The sequence below is a fragment of the Chelonia mydas genome, chromosome 11 (assembly GCF_015237465.2).
Source record: "Chelonia mydas isolate rCheMyd1 chromosome 11, rCheMyd1.pri.v2, whole genome shotgun sequence".
Taxonomy (NCBI): Eukaryota; Metazoa; Chordata; order Testudines; family Cheloniidae; genus Chelonia; species Chelonia mydas.
The window spans coordinates 79269072-79280889 of NC_051251.2; the positions used below are offsets into that span (position 1 = coordinate 79269072).

General features: G+C 50.7%; 1 protein-coding gene across 3 annotated transcripts; it reads right to left on the reverse strand.

Annotated features, from left to right (window-relative positions):
* Positions 1 to 2802: 2802 nt before the first annotated feature.
* LOC102942341 lies at positions 2803 to 11262 on the reverse strand. Of its 3 annotated transcripts, XR_005227453.2 has the most exons (3): positions 10848 to 11262; positions 3455 to 6235; positions 2803 to 3369 (listed from the first exon to the last, which is right to left on the reverse strand). XR_005227453.2 is itself a non-coding variant. In XM_037913172.2 (2 exons), exons 1-2 carry the CDS (start codon positions 11133 to 11135, stop codon positions 4886 to 4888), a joined length of 1638 nt encoding a protein of 545 aa, XP_037769100.1. In that variant the 5' UTR covers positions 11136 to 11262; the 3' UTR covers positions 2803 to 4885. The 3 variants fall into 3 exon arrangements, 2 of the variants coding, with proteins under 2 accessions (XP_037769100.1, XP_037769101.1); XM_037913172.2 differs by having other exon boundaries at positions 2803 to 6235; XM_037913173.2 differs by lacking the exon at positions 10848 to 11262 and adding an exon at positions 9931 to 10821 and having other exon boundaries at positions 2803 to 6235.
* Positions 11263 to 11818: the final 556 nt, after the last annotated feature.

The window sequence follows — 11818 nt, forward strand, 5'->3', positions numbered from 1 at the left end:
CACCAATGGCCGCAGTGCACGAGAAGAGACCAGCTCCAAGGGACACCTCTCGCTCATTCAGCAAGAAAAGCACACACAGCTTACCTGTGCTAACAATCCAGGGATGCTCAGCCGCACTTACAGTGTGGGTTCGTTGTCCGACCTGCTGGGAATGCCCTGCCCGATGCCCGCACTGTGATCCCTTACAAGGCCTGCTTTGTATGTAAGACCGAGCTGATATAGAAATGAGGAATACTGTATGGGGGTTCTGGGACGCTCCCCCAAGGTATAGAATGTTACACCCTTGTTCATGGCTTGTGTTCTGGATTGGTTCCCTCCCTCCTTTCCTCTGGTGATAAATATTCATAATTAATAATTGGCTTGTGACAATCAGGGTCCAGACACCACAGGGGGAAAACAGCGGGTCTGAGCCCCAAAGAATAAGCAGTCGGATCAACTGGCTGTATACAATATTATTGTGCTGTTGAAGTGTGTGGAGTAAGGTATCCTGTGTAAAGGGGTCCGGTTCTCCCGCAGGGGAACCCAGTTTGTCACATGGCTTACTTGTCTTGTCTTTAATCGTGATGTGCCCTCAGTGATGGCAACAATCCCAAATTCACATCCCAGAGCTGGCGCTGAGATTAGGCCTCTGCCATTTCTCTGCACTATGATGTGGGAGGAGAAAACCACTTGGCGCTCAATGCTCGAACACACCCCTCTGTACCCACAACCTGCAGTGGTCACCCAGCCATGCCAGTTAGTCCGTGGCCCTGGGATCTCCTCCTCCTGCCCACTAACACAGTGTGTGTCTTGGGGAAGCGCTCACCGTTCTGTAATCAGAGGTGCCGTTTTGACCCCTGCCGTTGGAGGGAAGGGAGAGAAGTTGTCCTCCATGGGAGGCGTGGGGGAAGAACCCTCCACAGCTGCAGGAGGAGCAGAAGTGGGGCTGGGGGTGAAGGACAGATGTGGGGCTGGTGGGGCAGAATTGATGTGGGTCTGGGAGTCGGGGCAGATGCAAGGGTGGGAGGGGGGCACAAAAATTCATAAGGGGCTGGGGAGACCTAATCAATGAATGGGCTGGGGATGGACAGATGTGGGGCTGGGCGGGTGCAGAGTTAATTGATTGGCATTTGGGGTGGGGGTGGGAAGAAGCCGGAAGCTCCACACTTTCCGGCAGCCCTTTGTACAATGTTGTGCAATAGGACCGCAGTTTGGGTGTGGAGGCCAAATTCCCTTTACTCACGATATGTCAGGGAGTGTGTGTAGGGAGCACACACAGACACACACACGGCAGTGGGAGCTCAAACTGAGAAGACAGACCAAAAAAATACGCCACCCTATACACTTCCTCAAGGCATGACTTTGGGGCAGCCTCATGCTTTCTGGGGGGAATCTGAGTCGTGATTTTGAACGTTTGGGGTTGGCCACGCTGAGCTCACACACTAGGGCAGTGCCAGCCATTTGGGTCTCTCTGGGGCATGCGGTTGGGTGCCCTATTTGTCAGTCAGGATCCAGATCCAGCCCCCCGCCCCCGCAAGGCTCTGTGTGTGTCCTTCGAGGCTAGGTATGTGCCCCCTCTTTAACTTCCACTCTGTCTCTGCTGCTTTGCCCAAGCCCCAAGCTGGCCAGCTGGCGACACACATAATATGTCAGCTTTGGTTCCGTAAAATCCCTCCACCGAGCTCCCAGAGGAACAGAAAAGCCAATGTCCCCCAAGGGTTCAGTGCACCAAATATATATTCAGTTTGCAAAAGTTCTGAGCATTTCACTCATTCCAGCCTTGCACCAGCCCACGGTTCTTATCCCCAAAGGAGTTAACAGGGACTCTCTGGATCCCTGCTGCAGAGAGCAGAGGGGAACCCAGAACAGAAAGTTTGGGGCATGGTGTGATCATTTCAATGGCATTAATGGGCCCAGAGAGTCAAAGGTGTTAACCTGGCCCTGTCACTGTACAGCAGGGACACATGGTGAGTTCTATCCTTGCAACAAAGCCCGTTGCCAACTGTGTCCACATATCTATTCAGGGGACACCATCATAGGGCCTAATCACATCAGCCACACTATCAGAGGCTCGTTCACCTGCACATCCACCAATGTGATCTATGCCATCATGTGCCAGCAATGCCCCTCTGCCATGTACATTGGCCAAACTGGACAATCTCTACGTAAAAGAATAAAAGGACACAAATAAGACGTCAAGAATTATAACATTCAAAAACCAGTTGGAGAACACTTCAATCTCTTTGGTCACTTGATTACAGACCTAAAAGTTGCAATTCTTCAACACAAAAACTTCAAAAACAGACTCCAACGAGAGACTGCTGAATTGGAATTAATTTGCAAACTGGATACAATTAACTTAGGCTTGAATAGAGACTGGGAGTGGATGGGTCATTATACAAAGTAAAACTATTCCCTCCCCCCCCCCCGCCCCACTGTTCCTCACACATTCTTGTCAACTGTTGGAAATGGCCCACCTTGATTATCACTGCAAAAGGTTCCTCCCCCCCTCCCCCCCGCTTTCCTGCTGGTAATAGCTCACCTTACCTGATCGCTCTCGTTACAGTGTGTATGGTAACACCCATTGTTTCATGTTCTCTGTGTATATAAAATCTCCCCACTGTATTTTCCACTACATGCATCCGATGAAGTGAGCTGTAGCTCACGAAAGCTTATGCTCAAATAAATTGGTTAGTCTCTTAGGTGCCACAAGTCCTCCTTTTCTTTTTGCGGATACAGACTAACACATCTGCTACTCTGAAACCTGTCATGGTGAGTTCAGCGACCGTGGCCTGCTCAGAATCATGACAACACACTAGAAAATCCATGCCACAGTTTAATAATTGATTGATTAGGCTACACATGAGAAAAAGGATTGAAAACAAAGCACAAATCATTCTGGGACTGAAATGGAGCATTAAGGAAGAGAAATTTAATCGAAGCCTCTGCAAGCCTCTTTTCCAGAGGGAGGATATTGGTTAGAGTATCTCGTCCCGTTGGGAGACCCTTTGTATTGGGGACGAAAGGACTAGTTCTGTGGTGGGGCTCTGAGCTGCTTCCTGTGAATGACTGTTCCCTTTCCTGATCTTGACAAGACAGACAGACACAACGGGGGAGATGAGACAGCACAGTATGAATGGGGGAAATACAGCTTTGGTTGATGGTCTCAGGACACCAGGTGGCTGGTCAGTCACGGATGTAGGCTTTGGCTCTGGGCTGGCAGATTGGCTGTGATACCCATTGCTCTTGCCCCGGCTCGCTACGCTGGTCAGGGACCTCATCTGGCTGGTCTGGCTAGGCCCCTCTCCTTCACTGGTCCTTCTCAGACTGGAAAGAGCCTCCTGTCACGCTGGCGCCATGTCGTGCAGCTGGCTGCAGGGTCAGGAACAGCTGAGAGAGAGAGATACGAGGGGAGGAAGAGAATGGAGAAGGGAAAGCGATACGCGAGGAGAGGGCAGACAGAGCAGGAGCTCACCTGTATCAAGCAGGGTGTTTGCTGGTCTAGCAGTGATGGCCAGGTGTCCTCGCCAGGGTGTTGGCCTGGTGATCCAGGCTCACCAATGAAGGACAGAGTCTCTGAAGCAAACCAGAGGCCTGCTGGCCTTTCCCCCAGGAGTCCACTCCACACTTTCTGGTCCCCAAAGTCTCCTTTTGAAGCTCTAAAAAGGATGAGTGGGGGAGGGGGGAAATGGAGAATCCCCTCATTAGTTCATTCACTAATTATCCTGATTTCTGACACACCATGTTTGGTCAATTGATTTCTGAGTCTGTCCTTCCTTGGTTTATCAGTCACGATCCTAATACAGTGCTGGGGTTGCATTTTTGTTTGGACGAATCCTGTCTTTCTGATCCCTTCTCGTAACCCTCCTATCTATCATCATTGTTACAGGTTATTGCAATGTTTTTTGAACTTCCACCCACGCCACGTCCCTGCACGTGATCTGACAATTAGGAGAGATCTGCAGGTCCCAGTTACTGCAAGAGTATCTTGGTAAAAGCGGATCAGATTGATAGATTAATATACATCAATGAGGCAGAAAGGAACTTTCTAACCATCATGTCTGAGCTTCTGTGCCACACAAGCCAGAGAACCTCACCTAGTGATTCCTGCACTGAGGCCAGTACCGTGTTGTTGGATGAGAACAGATCTTTTACCACGATATCCTAGACCTAGCCTGATTTAAAGACCTGAGTGACAGAAAATTCATCACATTCCCAGTACATTACTCCAATGGCTAATCCTCTCACTGCTTAAAATTTGAGCCAATCTGTGGAAAATTCCTGCACAAAAGGACTTTTAAAAACTATCTGAATGATGCCATTGTTGACTTTTTGCAACCAATTCTGATGACAAAGCTTAAATGCCTGTGTTTTGGATGCACAAAATGAGAAGCTTTATGGGGATAAATTTCAAACCACCTTGGAGCTTTAGGAGCACCACTTCCAGTGACTGCTAATGACACTTGTGCTCCTAAACTCCTGAGGTACGTTTAAAAATGTCTCCCGACGGTGGCTCGTTTTGGAGAGGCCGGGTGCCCAGCACGCTGTGCAAACCACCCTTTTTTAAAGTGTCTGAAGTCGGGCATCCAAAGTCTGTAGTTGGTTTTAAAGAGGGAGCCCAGTCCTATTGCATGGAGACCTTCAAACCCAGGGCAGCCGGTGGAAGAGACTCTCCTGTGGAAATGGCTTGAAGGTGCTGTCTAAGATTCTGGGTGGGAGGGAGATTTTTTTTTTATGACATTTTAAAATCTAAAGAGACAGATGGAGGAAATGGGTGGAGTCTCTGCATCCGTGGGGCGGGGCCTATAGCACTAATAGATTAAGGTAGCTGGTTCATTTCTTCTCTGCTGTGGTGTGAAGGAGCCAGACAAGCACCCAGTTGCCCCTTCCCTCCCCAGTGGGCATGTCACGGGGTGCACTCCCTCCAGTCTGCCTTTGGGTCCTGGCTGTAACACCACTGGTAGTTAGAGCTGTGGTACCCACAGTAGTGCTGGGGGGAGCAGCAATAGTCCCAGTTGTCTCGATAATCCGTATAGCACCAGAAGTAACTTTTCTCATAAAGGCCACAGGGATGGTCAGCCCGACAGGCCTTCCCAGAGACGGTCACCGTGGAGTACTGGGGTGAGCATTCCGTGGTGGAACCATCTCCTCGTGGGCACTCGTATCGTTTAGACCCTGGATCCACTGTGCACTTCTCCGTACAGCAGTAATCCCAGTCATTCTCGTAAGATGTGTAACACCAGCTGTATTTGTATCCATGCTCGCCACAGGTCTGCCCAACACAGCTCCAGCCTTTGGCTGTTACACCAGAGTTCGGCAGGTGTTTCTGCTCCTGGAGGGTGCAGACTCTGTCCGAAATCCCGGAAGCCTTTGCCACTCCAGCCACAGCAGGGGCCAGCACGCAGGCCAGGTTGTCCTGTTTGTACGTGTTCTCAAACTGACTGTGCCAGTCTGTCAGGTTGGAAATACCCATCAGGAACCCAATGCTCGTCAGCTGCATCTTGTTCTGATCCAAGTTTGTGCTTGTCATCACCTGGGTGGTCTCCCTGTCCAGTTTACTCCTTTTCACCGGTGGAAGGAGCTGGGAGTAAGAGTCTATTAGAAAGTTCTGGAAGCTGTTGTACAAGGCTTTCTTTACTGCTGACAAAACCTGTTGTCCTTTCTGGCTCCTGGAGCCACAGTCATCTGCAAAGACCTTGACTGGCTCAGAAGTCTTGTACAGATGTGAAAGCTCTGTGTTTAGCTGCTCCACAGGGATGATTTGAAGACTGGATGCCTCCTTGTTCTCTCCTATGAAGGCGAAGGAGAATTTGCGGTTGTTGTCCCAATGGTCGCAGCAAACAGCTGTCCAGACTTGGGTGGGCACCGAGACCCGGTTGTATGGCCGGTTCCGGTCCCCTTCCTTGTCCTCCCCCTCTATGGGGATTTTCTTACTGTCACTGGGAACAGCCCCTGTCACCAGGTAGGGGGTGCCTCCCACATTTCCACAGCTCCCAGTTAGCTGCATCTTGAGGGTTTCCTCCAGCCTGTACCAGTGGATCCGGTTGAAGCAGGGGTCCATGGGGGCGGCGTTGGTGAGGGTGAAGGTGGCTGTGCGGCCATCATTACACTGGAAGGCATTTGGGTTCAGGTGCCCCCGGTCGTATGACGTGTCTTCATAATCCTCATTGATGGCCTGGCTGGATCTCCGCTCGGCCAGGCTCAGTGCTGACTCAGCCTCCGTCTTCATTTCTGGGGACTTACTCGGATCAGCCAGCTGGGGACACACAAGGTCAAAACATCTTGGCTTTGTTTGGGCTTCCCCTGCCTCTCGTGGGATCTCACACAGACCCTGGACCCGCCTCTCCCCCAGGATCTCACCCCTGTCCCTCCCTCCCTAGGGTCTTCCTTCCTTCCCTCCCTCCCCCAGGATCCCCCCCTTCCCATGCCTCCCCCCCTCTCCTCCAGGAACATCACTTCCTACCCCTCCCAACCCCCGGGATCTCACCCCAGTGCTCCCATTCTCTGGAATCCCACCCACAGCCCCAGTGTGACAGAATTGGGGATTTTCTGTAATGGTTTTCTGAATGCTGTGCAGGGCAGTGACTTACGGGACTAGGGATTGCTACCCAATAGGCATAGAAGCATCAAAATGCCAGGACATGAGGTGTGTGTGTGTCACGTAGCTGTCTGGGGAGGAATGACTGGGTCACGGAGGGTTTGGCAGAGACAGTGGAAACCCTAGTGGCTGGGACCTTCACACCTCATGACCCACAGCCAGGAGGAAGGAGATCCCCCCATCTTTCTTCAGGGAAGCCCAGCAAAGGCCTGAGATGGAGAACAAAGGGGGAAGGTGTCACCTGGAAAGGTTATGAACTGAGCTCACAGAGACACAGGGCTTATGCCTTAGACTGATGGATAAAGATACAGAGAGACAGGGCCAAAGTGATTCCTTCCTACACAACACTGTGGCTGGGTGCAGAGCTGGCTGGGCCAGGGTGGACCATGTCTTCCCTTTGCTTCCCTCTGCTAACCTGAAGACTTCATAGAATATCAGGGTTGGAAGGGACCTCAGGAGGTCATCTAGTCCAACCCTCAGATCAAAGCAGGACCAATCCCCAACTAAATTATCCCAGCCAGGGCTTTGTCAAGCCTGACCTTAAAAACTTCTAAGAAAGGAGATTCCACCACCTCCCTAGGGAACGCATTCCAGTGTTTCACCACCCTCCTAGTGAAAATGTTTTTCCTAATATCCAACCTAAATCTCCCGCACTGCAACTTGAGACCATTACTCCTTGTTCTGTCATCTGCTACCACTGAGAACAGTCTAGAGCCATCCTCTTAGGAACCCCCTTTCAGGTAGTTGAAAGCAGATATCAAATCCCCCCTCATTCTTCTCTTCCGTAGACTAAACATCCCCAGTTCCCTCAGCCTCTCCTCATAAGTCATGTGTTCCAGTCCCCTAATCATTTTTGTTGCCCTCCGCTGGACTCTTTCCAATTTTGCCACATCCTTCTTGTAGTGTGGGGCCCAAAACTGGACCCAGTACTCCAGAGGAGGCCTCACCAATGTCGAATAGAGGGGAACGATCACGTCCCTCGATCTGCTGGCAATGCCCCTACTTATACATCCCAAAATGCCATTGGCCTTCTTGGCAACAAGGGCACACTGTTGACTCCTATCCAGCTTCTCGTCCACTGTAACCCCTAGGTCCTTTTCTGCCGAACTGCTGCTGAGCCATTCGGTCCCTAGTCTGTAGCGGTGCATGGGATTCTTCCGTCCTAAGTGCAGGACTCTGCACTTGTCCTTGTTGAACCTCATCAGATTTCTTTTGGCCCAATCCTCCAATTTGTCTAGGTCCCTCTGTATCCTATCCCTACCCTCCAGCATATCTACCTCTCCTCCCAGCTTAGTGTCATCTGCAAACTTGCTGAGGGTGCAATCCATGCCATCCTCCAGATCATTTATGAAGATATTGAACAAAACCGGCCCCAGGACTGACCCTTGGGGCACTCCACTTGATACCGGCTGCCAACTAGACATGGAGCCATTGATCACTACCCATTGAGCCCGACAATCTAGCCAGCTTTCTATCCACCTTATAGTCCATTCATCCAGCCCATACTTCTTTAACTTGCTGGCAAGAATACTGTGGGAGACAGTGTCAAAAGCTTTGCTAAAGTCAAGGAACAACACGTCCACTGCTTTCCCTTCATCCACAGAACCAGTTATCTCATCATAGAAGGCAATTAGATTAGTCAGGCATGACTTGCCCTTGGTGAATCCATGCTGACTGTTCCTGATCACTTTCCTCTCCTCTAATTGCTTCAGAATTGATTCCTTGAGGACCTGCTCCATGATTTTTCCAGGGACTGAGGTTAGGCTGACTGGCCTGTAGTTCCCAAGATCCTCCTTCTTCCCTTTTTTAAAGATGGGCACTACATTAGCCTTTTTCCAGTCGTCCGGGACTTCCCCCGATCGCCATGAGTTTTCAAAGATAACGGCCAATGGCTCTACAATCACATCCGCCAACCCCTTTAGCACTCTCGGATGCAGCGCATCCAGCCCCATGGACTTGTGCATGTCCAGCTTTTCTAAATAGTCCCGAACCACTTCTTTCTCCACAGAGGGCTGGTCCCCTCCTCCCCATGCTGTGCTGCCCAGTGCAGTAGTCTGGGAGCTGACCTTGTTCGTGAAGACAGAGGCAAAAAAAGCATTGAGTACATTAGCTTTTTTCACATCCTCTGCCACTAGGTTGCCTCCCTCATTCAGTAAGGGGCCCACACTTACCTTGACTTTCTTCTTGTTGCTAACACACCTGAAGAAACCCTTCTTGTTACTCTTAACATCTCTTGCTAGCTGCAACTCCAGGAGTGATTTGGCCTTCGTGATATCACTCCTGCATGCCCGAGCAATATTTTTATACTCATCCCTGTTCATTTGTCCTGTCTTCCACTTCTTGTAAGCTTCTTTTTTGTATTTAAGATCAGCAAGGATTTCACTGTTAAGCCAAGCTGGTCACCTGCCATATTTACTATTCTTTCTACACATCGGGATGGTTTGTCCCTGTAACCTCAATAAGGATTCTTTAAAATACAGCCAGCTCTCCTGGACTCCTTTCCCCCCATGTTATTCTCCCAGGGGATCCTGCCCATCAGTTCCCTGAGGGAGTCAAAGTCTGCTTTTCTGAAGTCCGGGGTCCGTATTCTGCTGCTCTCCTTTCTTCCCTGTGTCAGGATCCTTCTCATGGTCACTGCCTCCCAGGTTCCCATCCACTTTTGCTTCCCCTACTAATTCGTCCCGGTTTGTGAGCAGCAGGTCAAGAAGAGCTTTGCCCCTAGTTGGTTCCTCCAGCACTTGCACCAGGAAATTGTCCCCTACACTTTCCAAAAACTTCCTGGATTGTCTGTGCACTGCTGTATTGCTCTCCCAGCAGATATCAGGGTGATTGAAGTCTCCCATGAGAACCAGGGGGTGCGATCTAGTAACTTCTGAGGGTTGCTGGAAGAAAGCCTCGTCCACCTCATCCCCCTGGTCCGGTGGTCTAGAGCAGACTCCCACCACCACATCACCCTTGTTGCTCACACTGCTAAACTTAATTCAGAGACTCTCAGATTTTTCTGCAGTTTCATTCCGGAGCTCTGAGCAGTCATACTGCTCCCTTACATACAGTGCTACTCCCCCACCTTTTCTGCCCTGCCTGTCCTTCCTGAACAGTTTATATCCATCCATGACAGTACTCCAGTCATGTGAATTATCCCACCAAGTCTCTGTTATTCCAATCACATCAAAATTCCTTGACTGTGCCAGGACTTCCAGTTCTCCCTGCTTGTTTCCCAGGCTTCGTGCATTTGTGTACAGGCACTTGAGATAACTCGCTGATCGCCCCTCTTTCTCAGTATGAGACAGGAGCCCTCCCCTCTCACGCGCTCCTGCTTGTGCTTCCTCCCGGTATCCCACTTCCCCACTTACCTCAGGGCTTTGGTCTCCTTTCCCCGGTGAACCTAGTTTAAAGCCCTTCCCAATGCTTCATTCCAGTTGACTAATAACCCTTCTGGTCTGTTTGGAGAAGGCTGCCGGATGTCACTGCAAATATCTGCCGAGATGCATTGATCCCTGAAGAGGGGACAAGTCTCTGACCAGGAATCTACCTCAACTGGATTTGCTGGGCAGAGCTCACGGTGTGAAGCTGGAGTGCTGGACCCCACCAAGGCTCAGTCTCAGTGACACTGAGGCTGTGGGGATCGCCCTTAAGGAACAGTGGGACCCTTGGTGGGAGGGGGGTTGTCTGGCCCATTAAAGGGGTATCTTCAAGAGATTATTTAAAAGCTGGGGCATAGCACAGATCCTGGGGAATCCATGAGAGTGGGTGCAGAGGGTGGGACATTGAATGCACCAAGAGTATTCTGCAATAATTAACTTGCAGCAGTAAAAAGAAGTTTAGTCCCAGAAGACAGCAAGACATGACATACATCCACCTTCCTGAGACGAGCATCACTGAGCTGGGCGGGAGGAGAGGGGTACGTGCTGGGAAGTTAAACGAGCTGCAGAGGATTGCATGGCTGGAGCAGGATGATCAAGCCAAGATCTAGGGTCCAGACCCAGACAGAGATCCAAGAGAGTCCAAGAACAATGAAGGCAGCAGCAACTAGGCATCCCACGGCCCAATTCCCCGTGCGGCAGGGCGTCCCACGGCCCAATTCCCCGTGCGGCAGGGCGTCCCACGGCCCAATTCCCCGTGCGGCAGGGCGTCCCACGGCCCAAGCTCTCTTGAAGAGTGACCCCTCCCCTTTTCCTTCTCCACCCATTTCTCCTTGCACCCCCTTATTCATGGGCTGCCTAAGCAATTCCGACCCCTGGAGTGCATTACACAGAGCTCTGGGACTGACCTGGGGCTCCACAAACCACTGGCTCATCTTCTTGGCCTGCCCTGGGCAGGCAGCATCACCCAGCTTGTACGCCGACCAGCACGGGATCCGGTTGGCCCTGTCATAGAGAGTTGCAAAGTAGTATAGATTGTGGTACTTCTGGCAGATCTCGGCTGTGTTAGCCATGTCCAAGCCCTGTGGCTCAGCTCTTTGGTAGAAAAAGTTTCTGCAGTCACGGAACGACCCCACTTCAGCCAGAGCCAGCCCCACCCACAGCGAGACGCAGCCCAGGAGCATCAGCAGGTCCATGGTTCTGTTGTGGAAAAATGACCACGCGTTGTGTTTGGATCAGAACCAGCCTGAGGCCCACTTATTTCAAGCATGTGCATGCAATTGAGAGACAGCCAGGGCGCCCTGCTTTGCCAAATACAGAAACACAGGAGCGTATATAGCTTAAAACCACAACCAGTTACACTTCCGCATCGATATTTTGCCTTATTAGGAATCTATTAAAACAAGCGCCCTTATTTGGGCTATAGAAAAACAAGCTTTTTCCTGTTACTCACAAGTGTTTCTCTTGTGTTTTAACATCCTTTCTAACACTACTGTTGTGGTTATACTTTAACATGCCTGTCTATTACAAATTGTTCTGCTTAAAATTTTCCATTCTGCCCCCCCTCCTGCCCCTTATACACAGGAACAAGCTTGACTATTGTCTAAGGGCTAGACAGGCTTGACCAAAGTCTGAGGTCTATTAAATTATCCTTCTCAGTTCGGTGAGACATCAGCACTGAGTGCTGGGCACCTGCAATTTGTCACACCCTCGCTAGGTCCCCTCCTATTAATAGGATCCTGGGAGCTGTGTGTGATTTTGTTCTTTGCAGGCTCCTTGCCAGGGGCTAGCCAAGTAAACACAGTGACTCAGCCTCTCCCAGGCCTGCCTCGTCTGTTCTCAGATCAAGGTGAAATCTGAGCATGCCAGTTTTTGGAGC